The sequence below is a fragment of the Pseudophryne corroboree genome, chromosome 2 (genome assembly GCF_028390025.1).
Source record: "Pseudophryne corroboree isolate aPseCor3 chromosome 2, aPseCor3.hap2, whole genome shotgun sequence".
NCBI lineage: Eukaryota > Metazoa > Chordata > Amphibia > Anura > Myobatrachidae > Pseudophryne > Pseudophryne corroboree.
Window position 1 is genome coordinate 96,592,042 of NC_086445.1, and position 23,891 is coordinate 96,615,932.

At 44.3% G+C, this 23,891-nt stretch overlaps 1 protein-coding gene across 3 annotated transcripts in view; it reads left to right on the forward strand.

The window, feature by feature from the left end:
* Nucleotides 1-23,891, forward strand: part of DYNC2H1 (dynein cytoplasmic 2 heavy chain 1) — a 1,021,614-nt gene that overhangs the window by 232,220 nt on the left and 765,503 nt on the right. For all 3 annotated transcript variants that reach the window (XM_063951545.1, XM_063951543.1, XM_063951544.1), the window contains exons 29-36: nucleotides 7,855-7,967; nucleotides 8,049-8,168; nucleotides 14,047-14,185; nucleotides 16,199-16,407; nucleotides 17,153-17,335; nucleotides 21,097-21,279; nucleotides 21,369-21,592; nucleotides 22,265-22,380. In XM_063951545.1, coding sequence (XP_063807615.1) covers nucleotides 7,855-7,967; nucleotides 8,049-8,168; nucleotides 14,047-14,185; nucleotides 16,199-16,407; nucleotides 17,153-17,335; nucleotides 21,097-21,279; nucleotides 21,369-21,592; nucleotides 22,265-22,380 — 1,287 coding nt within the window. The remainder of the gene's footprint in view (nucleotides 1-7,854; nucleotides 7,968-8,048; nucleotides 8,169-14,046; nucleotides 14,186-16,198; nucleotides 16,408-17,152; nucleotides 17,336-21,096; nucleotides 21,280-21,368; nucleotides 21,593-22,264; nucleotides 22,381-23,891) is intronic.

The window sequence follows — 23,891 nt, forward strand, 5'->3', positions numbered from 1 at the left end:
AAGCAACAAACAAATACAAAGCTACACAGTACTGGCTAACTTTCAGAAACTGACTAACCAACAAAGATTCAGCAGCATCTGCTTACCCTGAAAAGAGGCCTTATAAAGCAGGTGCTGTCCACGCCCCACTCAGACCTCACAGACTGTGAGCACAAAAACCAGCACCGGATCCCCTGCCATGCACAGAGCCTATAACCACTGCACAGCAAAAGACCCGAACCGGAGTATCAGCTGCGCTCAGGTTACTCCGCTAGCACTTGTCTCCCGGTTGCCATGACGACGTGGCAGCACAGGGCAGGAGACCCTAACAGTACCCCCCCTCTGACGAGGGGTCAAAGAACCCCTACCACCGGGTTTATCGGGGAACTGCGAGAAGAAAGAGCGTATCAGTCTGGGGGCATGAAGATCACAACTGCGCACCCACGACCGCTCCTCCGGGCCATACCCCTTCCAGTGCACCAAAAATGACAGCCGACCCCGAACCACCTTGGAGTCAAGAATCCTTTCAACAACAAACTCCCTCTGGCCACGTATCAGAAGAGGGGAAGGTCTTCCACTGGAAGAAGGATTACTAATCGCCCGTTTTAAAAGGGAACAATGAAATGTTTTATTGATACCCAAAGAACGGGGCAGATCTAACTGAAATGCCACCGGATTGATAACCCTGGTGATCTTATAAGGGCCGATGAACCGGGGGCCTAACTTATGAGATGGCTGTCTCAACTTCAAATTCTTGGTAGACAACCAGACGAAGTCTCCTAATTTGAAGCTGCAGGGTCTTTTCCGCTTATCAAAAACCCTTTTGGTCACTAATGACACAGACACAAGGGCTTTCTTCACTTTCCGCCAAATACCTCTAAGGACCGAAACCACAGAGGAACCACCAGGCGTGGAGTCCAGGGGGTCAAAAGAATTGGCCTTAGGATGATGCCCATACACACAAAGGAAGGGAGAGATCCCTGTAGCAGAGTGAGCCGCGTTGTTATAGGCAAACTCCGCCATAGACAGATGAGCAACCCAGTCAGTCTGACACTTGGAGACATAACACCTGAGGAACTGCTCCAAGGACTGGTTCACCCTTTCAGTCTGCCCATTAGACTGCGGATGGTAGCCCGACGACAAGCTGACAGAAATCTGGAGATCGGAACAAAATGCCCTCCAGAATTTGGCCACAAACTGGGATCCGCGGTCAGAGACCACATCAAGTGGCAACCCGTGGAGACGCACAACATGCAGCATAAATAATTCAGACAGGCGTCTGGCCGATGGCAGCCCAACCAGTGGAACGAAGTGCGCCATCTTCGAAAACCTGTCAACGACAACCCAGATGGCTGTCATCCCCGAGGATTTGGGCAAGTCCACCACAAAATCCATTGAAATGTGGGTCCATGGCTTAGATGGGATAGAGAGTGGATGTAGTGGGCCAACAGGAACCCCTCTAGGAGTCTTATTTCGGGCACAGATGTCACATGCCCGAACCCACTGATCCACATCCTTAGCCACCGAGGGCCACCACACCGCCCTAGATAGCAACTCCCGAGTTCTGGCAATACCCGGGTGACCTGCAGACTTCTTGGCATGGAATTCCAGGAACACTCGCTGTCTTAACCTAGGAGGCACAAACAAAAGACCTACCGGAAGGTCTGGAGGAGCCTGCTCCTGTGCTCTAAGGACTAATGATAAGAGGTCCTGGGTAATGCCCACTTTAATACATGATGGGGAAACAATGGGCAACGGCTCCTCGGTGGTCTCCTGGATTGGAGCAAAACTCTGCGAGAGCGCATCAGCCTTGATGTTTTTTGACCCAGGGCGATATGTTATCAAAAAATTAAAGCGAGCAAAAAACAAAGCCCATCGTGCCTGCCTGGCATTGAGACGCTTCGCTGACTCTAAATATGCCAGATTCTTATGGTCAGTGAGAATTGAGACCACAAACTTAGCCCCCTCAAGCCAGTGTCTCCACTCCTCGAGTGCATCCTTAATAGCCAACAATTCCCGGTTACCCACGTCATAATTCATCTCGGCAGGCGAAAATTTACGGGAAAAGTAAGCACAGGGATGAAGGCGATTATCTGACACTCCCATCTGAGAAAGCACTGCCCCAATACCCATCTCAGAGGCATCCACCTCCACCACAAAAGGACGCTCTGGATCTGGGTGTCGCAGCACCTTGGCCGAAACAAATGCCCTTTTGAGACGGGCAAAAGCCGCTTTAGCCTCACAAGACCAGTGAGCAACATCCGCCCCTTTCTTAGTGAGTGCCACCAAGGGCGCCACTATAGACGAAAATCCAGCGATAAATCGTCTATAAAAATTCGCAAAGCCCAGGAAACGCTGAAGCGCCTTCAAACTAGTGGGCTGCACCCAATCCAGGACTGCCTGTACCTTGGAACCCTCCATTTGGAAACCTTCTGGGGAGATAATATATCCTAGAAATGCGATTTGCTGAACTTCAAATTCGCACTTCTCCAGCTTCGCCCCAAGCCGGTGGTCTCTGAGTTTCTGGAGGACTAAGCGTACATGCTTCCGATGTTCCTCCAGGGAATGGGAGAAGATTAGGATGTCATCTAAGTATACAACTAAGAATCTATCCAAATATTCCCTGAGCACATCATTCATGAAATCCTGGAAGACTGCCGGGGCATTACAGAGCCCAAAAGGCATCACCAAATATTCATAATGCCCCGAGTGGGTATTAAAGGCAGTCTTCCATTCATCCCCCTCTCTTATTCGGATTAGATTGTACGCACCGCGTAGGTCAATCTTAGAAAAAATGGTGGCAGTACGAAGCTGGTCAAACAAGACCGAAATGAGAGGCAGTGGGTATGAGTTTTTAATCGTGATACGGTTCAATTCCCTGAAGTCGATGCAGGGTCGCAACGAACCGTCCTTTTTACCCACGAAGAAGAACCCCGACCCAACTGGAGACTGTGAAGGTCTGATAAATCCCTTAGCCAAGTTCTCCTGAATGTACTCTGCCATAGCCTGAGTCTCAGGACGTGACAGGGAGTACAACCTGCTCTTGGGAAGCTTAGCATTTGGCAACAAATCAATGGCACAGTCATAGGAGCGATGGGGAGGTAGTACCTCTGCAACTTTTTTGGAGAACACGTCCGCAAAATCTGCATAACACCCTGGCAATCCTGGCAAACTTAGCTGCGAGAACCTGACTGGAAGGCTCAAGCAACTCCTGAAACAATCAGTACTCCAACTAAGAATCTCCCCAGAGACCCAGTCAAATTGAGGATTGTGGGCCCTTAACCAGGGTAACCCCAACACCAATGGGGCAAAAGTACAGACAGTCACATAAAAGGACAATTTTTCAGAGTGTGTGGCTCCAATAAACAAAGAAATCTGGCTAGTGCAAGAGGTAATTTTACCTTGGGATAATGGTTCCCCGTTTAACCCACAAATCTCAATTTCCGATGCCAAGGGTACTAAGGGAACAGAGTGTTTCAGGGCGAATTGGCGGTCCATAAAAACCCCGTCGGCCCCACTGTCCGCAAAGGCCTCAGTCTTGACAGTTTGACCGAGGATCTTCAAAGTCACCGGAATGATAAAAGTCTTCTTGGGAAATTCTGACTTCTGGCCTGACAGGATATTTCCCATCACCCTCAGGCCCTGAAGTTTTCCGGCTTTTCTGGGCATGATACTACCACATGACCTTTATTCCCACAGTACAAACACAACCCCTGCTGTCTCCTCCGCATCTTCTCACGCGAGGAGAGGCGGGTAGCCCCAATCTGCATAGGCTCCTCGGAAAATTCCTCAGAGTCTGAGGTTCCCTTGGGAAGGAAGGAAATCTCAGTCTCCCTTTCAAGCCTACGCTCTCTCAGCCGTCTATCCACCCGGATGGATAACTGCATGAGCTGATCCAAGCTATCAGGCAAGGGATGTTGTACCAGTTGGTCCTTTATCTGGTTAGAAAGACCTCTTCGGTACTGGTGTCTCAGGGCTGGGTCATTCCACTGGGTATCATGGGCCAACCTCCGAAACTCCGTACAGTAAACCTCAACTGGCCTTCGCCCTTGCTTAAGGATCGAAATCTGAGCCTCGGCTGAGGCCGTCTTGTCAGGGTCATCATACAACATGCCCAGTGCCGTAAAAAAAGCATCAACACTTTTAAGCGACGGACAGTCAGGCTGCAACCCATATGCCCAGACCTGTGGGTCTCCTTGTAGCAAGGAAATCACTATGCCCACCCGCTGAATCTCCGACCCAGAAGACTGAGGCCTAAGCCGGAAGTATAGCTTGCAGCTCTCCTTGAAACAAAAGAACTGCGAGCGATCTCCAGAAAAACGATCCGGGAGATTTACTTTCGGCTCCTTAACCCCTGCAGGTGCTGCTGCTGCGGGAGCTCCGCCAGCAGCCTGGGAGGTGTGCATTTTAATGGACAAATCATTACATTTTTGAGTCAGGACCTGCACCTGATCAACCACCTGTTGCAACGTATTTTGAGGGGTATGCTCCATATTCCCACAAAATTTCAACAGGAGTATTGGGCTGCTGAATATGTTATGCACTCCAGTGCCTGCAGGAATGTACTGGTGTTTGAACTGTTATGCAAAACAAATGGACTCACAGACAGACTAGGGAATATGACATAACGTACACAGAAGGTGGTAGGGTAACAAAATACACACAACGTGAACAGAGAAGCCCAGAGGCTAAGGAACTGGGTATCTCCCTTGTATTAGAACTGCTCAGATGTGAAAAGCAAGATGTTGTGTTTTAATACATAGAAAACCCGAAATGCTGTTGCTAAGGGCAACAGCAAAACCCTAAAGGGTTACCAACGGGTGTGGCAGTAAACTCCTTGGTCAGAGATGGAATGATAGACACAAGGAGATTCTCCACAATCCTAATTCTCACTTGCAGAGCACAGGTTCGGTTTACTGCCACTAAACTGACCCCTGACACCTAGCACAGTGAGACAGGATTAGACAGGCAAGTCTTAGAATACAGCCGCAAACTTGCTAAGTTCACAGAGTAGTAACAGAACCCCAGCAAGCTAAACGACTGACTCCAGTCTTACTGCTAGGTCTGGATTGGCAGAGTGTAATACCAAATCCCCAGGCCTATTTGCAGTAAGCAACAAACAAATACAAAGCTACACAGTACTGGCTAACTTTCAGAAACTGACTAACCAACAAAGATTCAGCAGCATCTGCTTACCCTGAAAAGAGGCCTTATAAAGCAGGTGCTGTCCACGCCCCACTCAGACCTCACAGACTGTGAGCACAAAAACCAGCACCGGATCCCCTGCCATGCACAGAGCCTATAACCACTGCACAGCAAAAGACCCGAACCGGAGTATCAGCTGCGCTCAGGTTACTCCGCTAGCACTTGTCTCCCGGTTGCCATGACGACGTGGCAGCACAGGGCAGGAGACCCTAACAACAAGATCTCACCCTCTATTGGGTTTGCGGTGGGCAGAGAGCCTCTTATTTAGAAAAAGGCAATCCGATCCCGGTGGAATATTCGTCGCACCACCGCAAACAGCTTATTCCATTCGGAGGTTTGGAGTAGGGATTCAGGCAATGCAGATCAAAAGGCAGATGTCCGTGTCGTCCAAACGACGCGTTTCGGAGAATGTTCTCCTTTTTCAAGCTTGAAAAAGGAGAACATTCTCCGAAACGCGTCGTTTGGACGACACGGACATCTGCCTTTTGATCTGCATTGCCTGAATCCCTACTCCAAACCTCCGAATGGAATAAGCTGTTTGCGGTGGTGCGATGAATATTCCACCGGGATCGGATTGCCTTTTTCTAAATAAGAGGCTCTCTGCCCACCGCAAACCCAATAGAGGGTGAGATCTTGTTTTGGGATTGGCATATTGTTATTTTACATGTATGTTGTTTTTATGTAATAAAGCACTGTGGTTTTATATAAAACCCATTTGGTACTGCCATCATCTTTGTTACAAGGGCGCCAATGCACACATCCATTATTCTTTAACTTGCAACCCCACAGTCATCCAGTCCCATCTGAAGAAGCTCTTTGCCGGTAAAGCCATTGAATTAAATAATACGTACTGTCATGATGATTCTGTGCTCACTCACTAAGTGATATTTGTTCTGTTTATCACTTCACTTTTCTGTCCTTTTATTTGTCATTGGGTTATAAGTAACTTCGGAGTTGTAATCAGTGCAAAAAAAGGGAGTAACTTTGTACCTGACCATTCGGCACTGCAAGGGGTGCAAACACTTTGTTTGCATTGGATGCAGGGTAAATACTGGCTGCTTTTGCATGCAGGAGCCCACACATGCTGGCCAGCTTTTTTTTTGGACAGCAATTTAGATTTGAGATGGGACCTGGGGTGCTAGGGAGGGGGGGGTCTGCAGGTACAAAGGACCATGTGAGGCATAACCATGCCCCCTCTGTGCAAAGTGCAGAGCACACCACAGGGAAATGTGGGCTTGCCATTCCCTTACTGGTGGATACACCCCAGGGGCAAACACAGGATTTCTGGAGGGGGGTTTCCAAATGCCGTCCATAAGCTACCACTCGGTGGAACATTGGAGCACACGTGAGAGACTGGGGGATCAGTAGAAGAACCTGGTACCATCCCTGGACATTAATGTACACATTGGTCTTTTTATACACTGGATACTGTATAGAATACAGTATTATTATTTAACATTATAGATGGTCTATAATATAGGCTGTATCAAACATATTTAACTGATATAAGTAAAATAAGTGATCCGGAAAAGTTAAGGTGCATAAACACAGTGCGATTTTGACAAAGACCGATTTTGACTATGCGACTTCCCTTGAACTGCCCGGAGCCCGGAACCATCAATATTGACTATACACATGGTGCAATTTTGCTATGTACAAATTTAACTACAGTTTATACAGTTTTGACTATACTAGAAACTAGATTGACACTTTCTAGTAAAAAATTGACCTGCCTGCACAGTCTATTTTTCCTTGCGTTACTGACCCCCTGGAAGTGCACCTTGGCATTGCAAGCTGTATACACACGAAGCGATATGTATGGACTATATAGTCCATATTGGTAGTTCAAATCGTACTGTGTGTGTATAGCTTCTTTAAACACTCCATAATAAATAAATACACAAACATTATAAAACCAGTAGAATACAGAAGTGCACTTTCTAAGCACACATTCTTCCACCTCATGGTAATGCTCCTGTCTCTTCTTCCTGGTAGCTACTCTCTGGTTCAGTGTGCTGATTGAGGGCTCAGATCCACACACACAGCAAACTCGGTAGGAAAAGCTGCCACCACTGGGCATGTGCAGCAGCTCTGCTCTGTCCCTTACACTGCATCATGTGGTAGCAGCTCTAGTAATGGTTTTGCCAATGTGCAAAGCTACTTCTTTTTTTTTTTTTTCCTCTCTACTCCCAAATGTTAATTGGCCTCGGTAGATGTGTGTGAAGTAGGATTAAATGCCCAGGTTGTGTGGTGTGCTGACACTTTGTACATTATGCTGCATTGTCAAGTTGTTGCGAGTGGTGTGGTATCACATAACAGGACCTTTAGAGATTCAGACCTGCCTTAATCTAATTCATCACAGAACAGCTGGACGTCTTGTTCTCCCCCAGTAACATCACACAGCGGCCAGTGATTAGTAGTGTAGAAAAGAAATAAAATGGGGCACACATATCTTTAATTATAATGGACTGTGAAGGAGAGTGAGAAAAAGAAGTCTTCAGTGGGAGTCCTGCTTTAAACTACATTGATTTGCGAGTCTGTCTCATCCCTCTTATTTTGATGCCATGTCAGTAGCACAGTAAATGGCAGAGACACTTTTATTTCTGTGACACATGGTTACCACTATCATGTATTTGTGTTCGCGTGTAAAGTCTTCAGTATAATTCTTAGGAGTGAACAGCGTGGATTTTGATGAGGGCTTCAAGCATATCATCGCCATGAAATCACTGGAAGGGGAAGTTGTTCCATTGAAAAACAAGGTCCTTGTTTCTACTGATGTTGAGGTGAGACTTACAGGAATAGGAGTAATGGAGGAACCACACTTACCCTATCTGACTGCTGACCACAGTGTTTGTGTCGTGCAGGTCTGGCTAAGTAATTTGGCCTTTCAGATGAAGTCCACACTACAGATGTTACTGGTGGAGTGTGTGACGGCAGGGAAGAGGTCACAAGGTACTATCGATCCTCTCCGCTTTCCTTCTCAAGTAAGTTTATAAGGTTCAGTACATTATTATATTATGTACATAGTTTTATTATCTAACATACAGCTTTTCGGACACAAAAAGATATAGCATGTCTGCTTGTCTCCCCATTCCACTTTTTGTGCCATGAATTAGGGATCCACATCAGCTAAACATATAATCCTGCATCGGTTTTGTTCATTAATTGTATACCTTCTTTATTTTCTCACTGCCTCTCTGATTATATTATTCTTGTATGGGATAACCTCCCACTTATTTATTTCAATTGTAATGTGCTACCTGTTACTCTTTTGCAAATATATTCACACAAAAACACCAAGAAAAAAAAGAGTAACAATACAGGTGTACTAAAGACACTGATATTTATAACGTTATGGTGGAATTCAATTGTTATTGCGCCCCGATCTCCAATCTAAAGTGACAGAAGATCGCTGGGACGATATTCAATGGATCCCTGTTATTGCGCTGATCATGCCCATTAGTGTCGGGTTTAGCCATGTAAAGCAGCTAAACCCGACTAAATGAATGGGTGCAAACCCGAAAAGTGCTGTTTGGTCGCCCAAATAGGTAATTTTTCACGCATTTACGCTTGCACCCCCGGGGGGGTGCGAGCTGAAATGTCAGTGTTGGCAGACGATCATGCCCAAGCGGTGGTACAATTGAATAGCTCCATTGGGCACCATCTGCTGGCTGCCGGCGCAAATTACATTTGAATTCCGCCTTATATCTATATTATTATAGGCTACATTATAATCCAAATGGGATCCCAGTATATATGCAAAGCATTAAAAATGTTTTATAAGTCATAGAATAGTGCAAAAAAGTCTGAAAATTTGTGTTCTAAAATATTATGTCTAAAATACGAGGCTACTGTTATCTGAATGATATATATTATGCTGGACTAGCAATCCTCTCATTTGTATATATTCATGAAGAGTTCTTCAATAAACGTATTGTTCATGAACAATATTGTATATTGTTTTGTGTTTGAATGTGCCTTTCTGTTATTTATTCAGAAAATACATTACGGTCACCCCTAATTTGTGTGGACCTAATCATCCTCATTTCCTTTATTTAATTTATATGTAAGGGTCCAAATATTTTCTATTAGTCTGTATATCCCGTGAAAACATAGAGCTAAATTATTAATGACGTACTCCAGTGTATCGTTTTGCCAATAAACAAGGAAACTTAGCAAACACAGTGTTTCAAAATGTACAGTATCTCTTTTCCAATATTCATGAATGTATGAGGCATGCATCACTAGACTCCCTTTTTATTTTTGTACTGCTGCAGTCACACATTTATTGTATAAGTTCAGTTGCCAGGTTAATGGCTGTGAATGTAGCTTATTACTATGTATGTCAGGAGAGCCGCACATGCTGCATTGTCTCTATCAGTTTCACACTGATGTAATTGTAGAGGCGCCATCTTTTCTTTGTCTCACTGGCGGCACTGCATTGTCACATCTTGTGTCTGATTGCTGCACAGCTCCGGTCTAATATCAATTAAGCGTATCTCTGCTGTATCCTACCTGAAAAATTAATTTAGCCTGTGTCACAGCAGCCCCAAAAACGCCTACGCACATTTCACTTTGATATCTTTCTCAGGTGATTATAGACATAAGATAATATTGTAAAATGCAAATTCATCACAAAAAAGGAGTGAGGGGAATGGTGGGAGAGGGAAAGTCAGTTGCACAGGAAAAGAAATTATGAAAGAGGCCCCTATTTCACGTATCTCATCAATTGCTCATATTTCCAAGGGGGTGCTACCACAGATCATATTGTAAATGCACAGTAAAGGGAAAGGAAAAGGATCTGTCTTAGGTGCACAAAGTTTAAAATATAACTTTTATTTATTTCCGTTAAAATTAGGATTTGACACTATATTGTAGCGTATTCTACTGAGTAGCTAATATGCGAAATATTAAAACCACAAATAACAAATATGTGAAAGTATAACAACACTGTGAATTACAGAAAAAGAAAATAAACATAGATTTCAAAAAGCTGAGCGTCTGTTTGGTGTCTGTTCTGTTAAGTCCCTGTTTTTTTTATCAATATTCTTTCACGTTTGTATTTCACATAGATACAATTGTGTTCAAATAATAACCTCAGTGTGTAGAAGAATGTTTCTAGCATTTAAATGTTTGAAAAAATGTTTCTGGCACAGAGCCCGGATTCTATGACTAGAACATATGTTGCAATCTTAAAGGATGTGATACATTGTTCCTATGTTTTTTTAATTTGTTACGAATCACTTAGATTTCCACGATCAGTCACACATAGATTTATGTGGCGCCACTCTCATTAATAAATAGGATCGTTGTAAACAAATAGTATGCCTTTTAGTTATGGTATCAAGTCCCCATATAAGTTTTACTGATATGCAGATCTCAGTATAATAGTATGATATCTCATTACCCAAATTATCAGATTATTAGTCGTCTTATTTAGGATGTGACATTCCAGTGTTGGTTCACCTCTCACTTATAGTGTCAGGTGTCTATCATATACCATAGGATCTTATATTCAATTCCCCCTTAATATTATACGCAGTTATCTTATTATTAATATTTTATAATATCACCTCTCACTTATAGTGTCCGGTGTGCGTTATGTGCTTTAGATATCACGATTCAGTGTCAGTATACCTCTCATTTCCAATGTCAGGTATCTGACTTAAATTCCCAATTATGGCACACACTTATCTATTATTGGTGTACCTTAATATCACCTCTCACATATAGTGTCAGGCGTATTATATCGGGGGGTAACCCCGTGGTATTTCTCATATGTGAGATTATATGCTGGTTCGCCTCTCACTTATAGTGTCAGGCTTACTGTATATTGGGGGGGTGATCCTGTGGTATTTCTCATATAAGGAATTATATATTGGTACACCTCTCACTCGTAGTGTCAGGTGCTCAGTTCCGTCTAGAGTTGGTAATTCATGAGTATCAGACTTAGTGTCGCTAGAGATTTGCTTTAATGATGATTTAGCAGATTTATATTAATCAGAAAAAGGAGGGGGGGATGAATGTAGTATGTAGATAGCGCTTGATTGTTCATAACAAATATAAAGTGGTCCTATATAGAGGGAGTTCACAACATAATAAATGTATATAGATAGATGTTAGGCTGCGGTCAGATATACAATAGGTGCTCTGCGGCTAAGCTATATTCAGCCGGCTACTGTGATCTATTATGACTGATCAATTTGTTAACTTTTCACTCATATGTATATCTCAGGGTCAGGTATGTGACCGGCACTCTACGGCTAGGTTAGCTGCTATGATCTATTATAGCTGATCAAGTTCTTCACTCTTCACCCGAATATGTAACTCAGGGTGACATTACTTTCCACATTAATAAAAGTACAGTAATTATCAGTGGTCCTTTAATTAGGGTCTGGTAAAATAACCGTATGATCATCTAGTGTGGGCCATTTGCCTATACAGATCCCTTAAGCGGAGTGTTGTGTATTATCAATATATGCACACTGATATCTGACTATTCTCTTAAGATGAGTCTGTGCTTCAGTGATAACTAGCATGCCTATCCCAGCTCGTGTCTATGTTGCGTATAATATGTGGTCTCGCTCACATGGGAGTGGATCTGTTGTCCGACTCTCTGTCACTTCATAATTGCCAGTATTGGTCGCAGTGTTCTAAGACCTAGCTGTCATTCTGCTACGCTAAACACATATAATCACAATATTATGAGACCTAGCTATATATTATTCTAAGCGGTCTTTGTTGTGCTCAAGCTGGTCTAATGTTTCACGTCCCGCATGCAGATCCTATGGTATATGATAGACACCTGACACTATAAGTGAGAGGTGAACCAACACTGGAATGTCACATCCTAAATAAGACGACTAATAATCTGATAATTTGGGTAATGAGATATCATACTATTATACTGAGATCTGCATATCAGTAAAACTTATATGGGGACTTGATACCATAACTAAAAGGCATACTATTTGTTTACAACGGTCCTATTTATTAATGAGAGTGGCGCCACGTAAATCTATGTGTGACTGATCGTGGAAATCTAAGTGATTCGTAACAAATTAAAAAAACATAGGAACAATGTATCACATCCTTTAAGATTGCAACATATGTTCTAGTCATAGAATCCGGGCTCTGTGCCAGAAACATTTTTTCAAACATTTAAATGCTAGAAACATTCTTCTAAACATTGAGGTTATTATTTGAACACAATTGTATCTATGTGAAATACAAACGTGAAAGAATATTGATATAAAAAACAGGGACTTAACAGAACAGACACCAAACAGACGCTCAGCTTTTTTAAATCTATGTTTATTTTCTTTTTCTGTAATTCACAGTGTTGTTATACTTTCACATATTTGTTATTTGTGGTTTTAATATTTCGCATATTAGCTACTCAGTAGAATACGCTACAATATAGTGTCAAATCCTAATTTTAACGGAAATAAATAAAAGTTATATTTTAAACTTTGTGCACCTAAGACAGATCCTTTTCCTTTCCCTTTACTGTGCGAAAATGCAAATTCAGAAATGTTCACAAACCCAATGGTTTACGTTCATCTCTGAAGGTGTCAGATCTGAGAATGCCCTGATGCTATGATCTGTAAGATTGCACGTAGTACCCCCTAAGCAGTAGCATGACTGACATACTACAGCTCTTCGGGGGAGAGAATGGGTCAGCGGCGGGTAGCTTTCCTGAAAATAGGAGCATATTGGCCCATTTTTCGAAACGTGCCAAGGCCAGTGTTGCATCTTCCGACATTGCTTCACTGGCCCCAGCGGCATGAAAACAACGGCCATCCTGAGTAACCTGAGGGCTACTAAGATGACTGATTGTCACGCAGAAGGATCCGATGCTACATCTTCAGACGCAGCAGCAGATCACTAAAGCTCAAGGCTCCTCCTGTTGCTTTTACATATTTAAGCACAGCTGCTGAATGCAAAGACACAGCGGCTGTAGCTACTGCGCCCATTTCTGGATCTGCCCCCTTATTCATTGTTGACCAAGTCTAAAGACCAGTGCTGGACTGGGGCATGAAGGACCCACCGGGGAATTGCAGTGGGAGGTGCCTGAGTTTAGGGGTGTGGCCAGCTGCCACAGAGGTTTGGCTAACCATGATTAAATAGTGCATGGTCTGGGTGCCTGGATAAATATATACAGTAAATACGGCTGGTGCATGTATAATAATGTACCAGATTAATAACAGCAGTGCACTGTAGAAAATACTCCATAGTCCTGTGCAGTATAAGGTAACATGTATAATGTATAATTCAAGTGCACAGTCTGGAACCTGATCCCTAAAACAGGTGGTGGGCCACCAGGCTTTGGGGCCCGCTGGGGGTTGCCCCCGTGCCCCTCTGGGCCAGTCCAACCCTGATGAAGGCTGATAACACCAAGGTACATGAGCCACAGGAATGCAGCCTAGGCGGGAAGCCACCACATCTCCTGTATAGATTTGATCTCTGGCCTCATGCACTGGTGTGACCAAAGCATGGGGGATCCAGCATTAGCCAGTTACTACCACCCCTGGGATTAGTGAGGTGGATGAGAGAGAGCAGCGGGATCTCATTGTCTGTCATAGTGTGACAATCTCCTCTGTCTGTTTTACGTGTACGAGAAAGTGTGTATTGCCTCAGTACTTTGTCCTTCTTGTATTTGGTCATGAAACTTGTCTGTGTTTTCTAGTATCTTTATTTGCATGACTTCATGTATAATACAGTTCTTGTATAGCAATACCTCTCCCGTAGACTTGTGTGATTTATTAATGTTTATGTAGACCACTTTCTGGGAAACATTAGTTTCTCTTCCATTAGAAAGCCCATCACCCGATCCCTTCATACCGTTTCTTCCTTTTTCAGATCCTGTGCCTGGCGGAGCAGATTCAGTTTACAGATGATGTTGAGAATGCCATACGAGGCCGTAGCCTTCATGAGGTGGAGCTGGAGCTGACTGCTAAGCTAGAACACTACACCAGCATTGATGACACAGCGAGTACAGGTATGATCAGCAGCAGTGTGCTGCAGGCTCTGTAAATGTGTTTAATGACTGTGACTTATGAAAATATAGTTAGCCTTGAGTAACGTAATGATAAACCACAAGTCCAGCTTCTTTCTGGTTAATGAGTCTGACTAGGGCTAACGCAACATTTTACTTCGTCATCTACTGTAAATCCAAAGGTATTTCATTTTAAAGTGTGCAGTTATAGACAAGCCTGGTGCCAGTTAGAGCATCAGAATGTTCACAGCAGCACGGATTATGTCAGCAGATGTGTGGGCCGATCCTGTGGGAGGTGGTGGCCTTTTTTTTTGTGATTTAGGCCATGTCAAATACAGACCAGGACTGTATATGTCAGCTACAGTTTCATAATGTAAGGAGGGGAATGGAGGCAATTCAGAGACTGAGAGTTACTGTATATAGTGGACAGAACAGGGTCCCACAGCAGCACGGAGTATATCAGGATATGTGTGATTTGTTGGTGAGTATAGGGCTGCATGTGGCAGGCACAGTGACATGATGTAAGGAGGTGGGTGGAGCAGCAGGAAGCCACAGACTGAGAGTTAGAAAATGACCGGCGCAGAATACCCCAGCAGCAGAGTTTATCAGGAGATGTGTTAGTGGTGACAGGGGCAGTGACATGATGTGACGATGGAAATGGAGACAGCAGAAATCCGCAGACTGAGAGTTATATAGCCAGGGACGTCTCTAGAGAGGAGGGAACCTGTGTGCAGACTCCGTGTATGGGCCCCCTCCTTTCCCGTAGCCAGCCGCTGACACTGTTAGTGCTCTGAGCAATGAGACTCTGGCACAGTGCCAGAGTCTACAGCGCTTACGCAGGACTCCGAAAAATGGAGTCCTGCGCATGCGCTATAGACTCTAGCGGCGGCTGGCTATGGGAGAGGGGGGGGCCCACACGGTCACCGATGGACGCCAGAAAGGTAAGTATGAAAAAATTGGGTGCGGTGTGGGCCCCCTCTGGAGCCAGGGGCCCGTGTGCACCGTGCACACTGCACCAATTATAGATACGCCAGTGTATATAGCAGAAGGAGCAGGGTCCTCAGAGGCACAGAATATATTAGGAGATGAGGGCAGACAGGACTGTATGTGACAGGGGCAGTGACACGATGTGAGGAGGGGAATAGAGGGAGCAGGAAGCCACAGCCTGGAAGTTATGTAGTGGACGCAGGGTTTCTAACAGCACAGAGCAGTAACATGAGCCTCCTGGGAACTTATTGTGAGGTGAAACTCCCCTCTTTATGAAGTGAGATTCCTACATTATTATTATTAACCTTTATATAGATCCACAAGGGTTCTGTAGTGCCTAACAAAGTACATAAACAATGACCAAAACAAGATTAGCAGTTACTTACAGTACAAGACAATGTAGGACCTGTACATGGTATATAAACATTACTGCATCAGCCGACGTGACCATAAAGTAATCATCGGAATGGACAAAACTGAGCGCCAGGTGCCGTTACAAGGAGTATGGTGTAGGAGATAGTCTATGGAAGAGAAGGAAAAGCACATGAGGGGAGAGGGCCCTGCTCGTGCGAGCTTACATCCAACTTGTTATAGTGTATGTCTATAGGCTGAGTGTCCCCTCACAGTGTGAGTCGTGTGCTGACAGAGTTTGTATAAATGTCATCCAGATCCCGTATACCCAGCCTGCACAAAGTTCCTGCTGGCCTGTATTTATGGGAATGGCACACAGCCCCAGGGTGTAGAGAGGCTGAACTGCAGCGGGTGCAGGGTGCCCCTTGTTTGCAGTATAGATGGGAAAGAAACAGCAGAAGACACCTAGAGGAGGAGAACATTGGCCTTGCGTCTGTGCTCCTGATGCTAGAATATACAAGCACAAGAAGTGACCAGGTGTCAGGTGCATAAATGTTAATAAATAAAAAATCATTAATGTCATCAAAGGAAGGAAAACGCTGTATTTATTTATGTATCTGATCATGTTCTTGGATATTTACTGATTGTGACAATGACGTACTCGCTGGTGTACTGTAGATGATGCAGGGATCCTGGAACTGAAGCTGAAGGCCCTGATCCTGGATATTATCCATAACATCGATGTGGTGAAGCAGCTAAACCAAGCTCAGGTGCAGAGTGCTGATGACTGGGTATGGAAGAAGCAGCTGAGGTTCTACATGAGAGCTGATGAGAAGTGCTACGTGCAGATGGTGGATGCTGAGATACAGTACACCTATGAGTACCAGGTATTTCTTTGTTTAGTAACTCAGGGCAAACATGCATTTATATCGTTATGGTTATACCCATTTATCACTCTCATGCCCCTGCCTTAATGAAAATGCATTAGCAAATAGTCCTGGTATAGTCATGTTCAGAGCATTCTCCCAATTGCCCAGTGGCCTCTCTTAGGGGTAAATTTACTACGATGGAAGTTTTATTTAAGATGGGATGTTGTCCATAGCAACCAATCAGATTTGAGGTATTATCTTACCAGAAGGTGCTATGTAAATGAGAAGTACAAACTGATCGGTTGCTATGGGCAACATCCCATCTTAAATAGAACTTCCATCCTAATGAATTTACCCCTATTTAAGATGGGATGTTGCCCATAGCAACCCATCCCATCTTAAATAGAACTCCAATCTTAGTAAATGTACCCCTTAGTGGCTGCAGTGATTTTATACGTGGTATGTACAGTGTGTGTTTTATCTCGTGTCACTTGCAGTAGTCTCTATAATTACTTTAATGAACGTTTTGTGCTGCACAGAGGGCTGATAGAGGGGGACACAGTGTGGATCGGTGCTGCGGGTCTGAGTGCTGCGGATCTCCCGTCGCAGCGGATCTGAGTGCACATGATAATGCTGCAGGAGGTGTCGTCCACAGTCGGCTAATCAGATCCACTGCATGTAACCATATAGGCAGCATCAGATGCACATCGCGAACATTGGCTGTTCATTGCGGCTGCCTGACGAACCTTTTCTCTTATCTCAGGGCAACGCTCCCAAGTTGGTTTACACCCCTCTGACGGACAAATGCTACCTCACCCTGACTCAGGCCATAAAGATGGGCTTGGGAGGAAACCCGTATGGCCCGGCTGGAACTGGTAAAACGGAATCTGTGAAAGCCTTGGGTGGACTTTTTGGAAGACAAGTTTTGGTTTTCAATTGCGATGAGGTGAAAATTGTTAATATTTATTATGCATAGTACAGCCAGGAATTATGTTTTTTTTGTTTTACTAGAAAACAATTCTCACATTTGCAGACTATAGCATCATACTGTACTGTGTGTACTTTATATGCAATTAAAAATGATCAAGAGGTTACTGTTATGTACCTGTAGCATGTGCACAGTGGAATCAGTTATTTTAATGATGCTAAACCAATATGCATGGAAATGTGCCAATGACATGACTGTTGCTGCTGTTGCATTCTAAAGGCCAGTACTCACGGCCCGATGCTGGAGAGATGTGTGCTGAGCGAACCGCTCAGCACACATCTCTCCTGGCGCTCAGCACAGCGCGATCTGTGCTGAGCGTGTGGGGGGAGACGGGGGGGCCGCTCACTTCACCCAGCGGGTGAAGTGAGCGACCCGCTAGATTGGCCTGCATGCAGGCCAATCTAGCAGCAGCGATAGCGATGCGCGGGGCTGCGCATCGCTATCGCTGTTAGGGCTACACACGGAGCGATCTTGCTGAAAATCTAAGCAATCTAGTCAGATTGCTTAGATTATCGCTCCGTGTGTACCCCCCTTAAGGATATTGCCTCAGAACCACAAAATGGCTTCTGCTGCGTGCAGTAGACAGAGTAATTGTAATGTTAGGGAAAGTTCTCTCTATCACATGCACCCGTCTGCCTCATCAATATATATGTATATAGTGTGGGATGAATATTGTTATATTTAAGAATACGTAATGCTTGCTATTTTTTGAAACTGACTGTTCAGTTATAATTATACCCTATGTTTTGAGATAATTGGGCTTAGGCCTGGTATATTGTTGTTTGTTTTAAATGGAATTAGTTTTTTATGTAATTTATTGTGTTTGTCCTCATCTTTAAGCACCACCTCATGGGAGTGCTCTGTGCTGAACCTAGCTAGCGCTGCTGGCATGCCTCTATTTCCTTTTGTCAGTTCCAGTCTATACCCTTAGTGAGAGTCACACGGTATAGCCTGCCAGGCTGAGTAGTAGATTGTGAAAGCTGTGCAAAAAGGAGGGGAACGAGTATAATCAATACAGTAGCTAAATGGTACTATCTGGATATCTGCTACTGTCTTGCACATTCTAGTTGTGGTTCAGAGATGCATGTGGTGCAGTTTGTACATGCTCAGAAATGAATGCGTATTCAGAGATGGCTGCATCTATGCACCTGTACATCCGCTTGTGAAAATAGCCACCATCACTATCAGCGTGCACTTACATCAGTACTTTCCATGGTACAAGAAAGAAGTCTGAAATCAGTTGGATCTCTGCGCACGCTCGCATTGTGTAGCCTGCAATTCCATCTAGACAACCATGGCACACATCTTACTTGCAAATGCAGAGTTACTGGTCAGGTACACTAGTTTTTCCCAGACCCGATCCGCAAAGGTCCCTAACTGTCCTGGTTTTAAGGGTGTCCATGCTTGAGCACAGGTTACTTAATTAATACAGATGGAGCCTTCTTTATCTTGGCTCATTATGTGACTAGGCGCGCCCCTGCCTGGGCACACCTGGTCACTGTGAGCATCTCCGTGTGGACGGGCATGCGCGCCTGGACGGAGACGCTCCCCATTCACTTTGAACGCGTCACCGTCCGCGCGCCCAGACAGAGACTCTCTGAATAGGAAGCGTCTCGTGCACTTCCGGCGTGACTAGGTGGACGGATTTACTAGTTACACCGGGATTACACGTCTGCGACTAGGCAGGGTGAGATTAGGAAGGCTCCATCTGTACCTCCAGACATTTTGATTTAATTATCTATGTTGAAGCGTGGATATCTATAAAACATGCACTGTAAGGGGGCTTTTGGGACCAATTTTGGGAAACACTGATTTACACCCACTAAGCCACAAGTGGAGATGTGGCTGAGATGCTACAACTATTAATCGCCTGTAGTTACTCAGGCTCCACTGATGCACCGATGCTAAAAATCTCAAGATGCATACGCATAGCGGGCTAACGTACAACTCTGAATCAGGCCCTCTATATGGATGGGCTATATATCTAGGCCTACAATGCTTGGAAAGACTTTCTAAGGCTTATTTCAAATACACCCTTAGATGAGGTGGAGTTTCCGTGGATGCTGCATACTGATCTTCGCACACTGACCATGGTAGAAGAGTTGTAGCCATAGACTTTTCATTGTGCTTGCTCTGTGTGCAGAGTGTTGCCCGGGCACCTTAGGAAGTAAAGGATTAGCGGTCTTGCTCTCCTAATCCGATTCTAAAGTTGTAAACTCGTACTGGACCTCATATTGACGTCTGTGGTCATGAAAACGTTTGAGCGTCTGGTTTTGAATCGGCTGAAAACTGTGACTGGCCTCCAACTGGACCCTGTACAGTTCACCTATCGATCGAATCGGTGTGTCAAGGATGCAGTCAACCTGGGCCTGCACTACATGCTACAGCACCTAGACATTCCCGGTACCTACGCGAGGGTCCTGTTTGTTGATTTCAACTCGGCCTTTAATACAATTGTCCCCAGCATCCTCCACCCCAAATTACTTCGCCTAGGGGTCCCAGAAGCTACTTGTTCCTGGATAGTAGACTTCCTGACAGATAGGACACAGGTGCTGAAAGCGGGGGAATTCACCTCTCAAGTGCGGTCCATTAGTACAGGGGCCCCTCAGGGCTGTGTCCTCTCACCCATGCTCTTCTCCCTGTACACAAATGACTGCACCTCAGAGGCGCAATCAGTAAAGATCATCAAATTTGCCGACGACAGCACCGTCATTGGCCTCATCAAGTACGGGGACGAATAGGCCTATAGACGGGAAGTAGACCGGTTGGCCCAGTGGTGCAGCCACAACAACCTTGAGCTCAACCCCTTCAAAACTGTCGAGATGATAGTGGACTTCAGGAAGAAGTCAGCTAGTGCACCTCCGCTAACGATTGCTGACAGTGTGGTATCGCTAGTGGACTCCTTCAAGTTCCTAGGGACCACAATCTCCTGGGTCCTAAAATGGGGGTCCAATGCTGACGCCACTGTAGGGAAAGCGCAGCAGAGGTTGTTCTTCCTCTATGGAAGTTCAACATCCCACAGAAGCTTCTGCTCCTCTTCTACTCCGCGATTGTGGAGTCGGTACTGTGCTCCTCGATACTGGTATGGTATGGCTCCACCAGCGCGAGGGACAGATGCAGACTTCAAAAGGAGGTCAGAACAGCAGAGAAGATCATCGGGGCCGACCTTCCCTCAATCCAGGACCTGTACCTGTCCAGAGCTAAAAAGCGGGCAACGAAGATAGTAAAGGACCAGCTACACTCTGGCCCACAGCATGTTGAACTTGCTTCCTTTAGGCAGGTGTTACAAGGCCGTCCCCGCCGGGTCCACCAGCAGCCTCAAAAGTTTCTTTCCCCAAGCGGTCCGCCTGTTGAACTCCTGAACTGACTAGACGTACATGTAACTCACTTGTGTCCCTACGGTATTCCTATCTGTATGACTTTACTTGCCCCCACCTGCTTATCTGTTACCTACTTGGATGTTGTTTAGCAAACAGAAGACATTCCTAGTATATGCAAGTATACCTGACCAATAAAGCTGATTCTGATTGGTCAGCCTTATTGAGTCAGGAAGCTCTGTATGATCATTATAGTGGTGTTGCATTTGGAAGACATCACTACTGCTCCACATCCCCCTGTGATTCTTTAGAGAGCTCAGAACAGTGTACACTGCGTCACCTTCTGGCTGGGACATAGGCCTGCAATAATAGAAATACTTACATATTCCCTATGTCTCTTAGGGTATTGACGTAAAATCCATGGGGAGGATTTTTGTCGGTTTGGTGAAGTGCGGAGCTTGGGGTTGCTTTGATGAATTCAACAGACTGGAGGAAGCCGTGCTCTCTGCGGTTTCCATGCAGATACAGACCATTCAGGATGCCTTAAAGAACCACAGATCGACCTGCGAGCTGCTGGGGAAAGAGGTACAGTATACATACCTGACTATAATATTACTACCATTATTATATATTATATGGTTATACTTATTCATATGTATATTTTTATGGTGTAGGTTGAGCTGGACCCTAATTCTGGGATCTTTATAACCATGAATCCTGCTGGCAAAGGCTATGGTGGGCGCCAGAAGCTGCCCGATAACCTGAAACAGCTGTTCCGCCCGGTAGCTATGTCCCGACCTGACAATGAGCTCATTTCTGAAGTCATCCTTTACTCCGAAGGGTTTAAAGAAGCTAAAACATTGGGCAGGAAACTCGTGGCCATCTTCAACTTGGCCAGGTAACGTTCTATAATTATTCTTTCTATTGGTGGTGTTGTTATTTTCATTTGTTTATATTACACTGTGTTTTACATTGTGGGGATCATGGTAAATCAACTTATATACAATGAAAGAAGGTCAAGGTAGCTCTGCCCATTACAAGCTTAGAGGTGTGGGGAGCATGTGATACATAAGCTAGCAGAGTAAAGATTGTAGCTGTTGATGGAGAATGTGTGTTGTGTCTACCACAGGTATTAGGGGGTTCCATGCTAGTCAGCTCTTGTGTTTGGGGAAGCTCTTAGGGAACAAAAATTCTTCCATCTGGATCCCAATGCGCTAATCCAAACCCAGGGAATATACTAAGTAAGTCACAGTGCTGCACTTTTACATCTGTGGTGAGTCCATCCACTACATGTAATAATAGCACTGATTGAATGCTCCGCCAAACAGAAAGCTTCCCTGAGATGGTAAGTTATAGGTAGAGTGTCACAGCTGGTTTGTCAGGATTGTCTGTCCGCATGTAGTAAGGGTCAGCAGGCCCAGTGTACAACCTGAGAAAGCCTCATCTATGACATTGGAGCACAGTGGGTCCAGCAGTTGGACAAAGATGGTCATCCAGTAAATCCTTAGTTGTCTCAAATGTAAACTATACTGTACCCTATGTGTAACAATGACTGAACATTGCATTTCAGGGAGTTGCTGACCCCTCAGCAGCACTATGACTGGGGATTACGGGCACTCAAGACGGTCCTCAGAGGATGTGGGAATCTTCTGCACCCACTGAAGAAAAATGGAACAAAGCTGAACAGTAAGAGCAGTGACCAGTTCCCATAACTGATGTCTATAGTGTGCATGATTTCTTGCCGTGGTATGTATTGCTGCCAGACGGCAGGGCAGTGCTGCCAGACTGTACAGTATTATTGCCTCAATGCATAGTATTACTGCCAGATAGCACAGTATTACTGCCTGCGTTCCATGCAGATATGCATTTGATGATTTTCAGTAGTGTCTTTCTGTAGCTAAGTCTTCAGCAAACCTTTTTTTTCTCATACGTCCTAGAGGATGCTGGGGACTCCAAAAGGACCATGGGGTATAGACTGGATCCGCAGGAGACATGGGCACTTTAAGACTTTAAATGGGCGTGAACTGGCTCATCCCTCTATGCTCCTCCTCCAGACCTCCGTTAGATTCTGTGCCCAAAGAAACAGAGAGAAAACATCTGCACACTATAAATTTATGTATCACTTTTAATGAATAGGCTAACCTATAAAGTACCCACTATTCGTGTGTCTTAAGTAGACCTTATACCTCTCTGGGGGTGCGACCCTAATGCAACCAATTAAATGGCATAGGTTAAAGAACTAGAGAAGCGGTTGATAAGTCGGGTGCACAGTTCAAATTTGTAGAATTAATTATTATAATAAAACGTAGCTTTTATTGCTTTTTGTTAATATTAACACAGTCCCTACTATAGGACGCATACAGCAAAATATAGAGGTTAAAAAATAAAACATACAAACATATAAGTGAAAAAGATTGAAGATATAGTGAACTTAGTTTATTTAAAAAGGTGGGCTCACCACAGTAACTCCTACAACCATATGTTTATAATGTGTGTCATTGGAGCCAGAAAGAGACACTTACATTTTATTGATATTATTTCTTACTACAGCACATTAATAAGAGTCTTATTGATTCATACCACAGCACCCTTATGCAAATATAGTGATATATGATATAGTCTAAATTCAGCTAATATGTTGTTAAGTCTATGCTTAGATAATGCACTTTGTTGTGAAAGATTGAATTTATATTACATAACCCATATTTTGAGTAAATATCTTACTGTATTTCTGATAATCCTAATCCATATACAGAAATAGAACAATAGAGGGTATATATCCACTTCTGGAAGAGTTGGTAGATCATGCACTCAGTTCCTATAATTAATCTGAATCACTTGGGTCAGTTTTAATATTTCAACACAAAGTGCTCATCCCAATGTCTGAAGTTGTTTGTTTTACAAACAGCAGTGTGCCAGTTATTTGGTGTACTATCAAATATTATATATCATTGTGGCCTGAATAGGTCGGAACTATACCCTATATATTATGGATTGGGACAGTATTCATATACCAGTTGCTGTCTGTTCAGTCTGTGGTTAGTGACACACAAATATTGCTACTTATCCCTGTGATACATTGCATGCAAGGCAACAGTTGTTGCAATAAACGCTCTTGAAATAGAGTACACAATCTCTACTACAGCGGTTTTCAGAAAATGTGTCTCATGTAAGTGTCTTTATTTTATAATTATCTC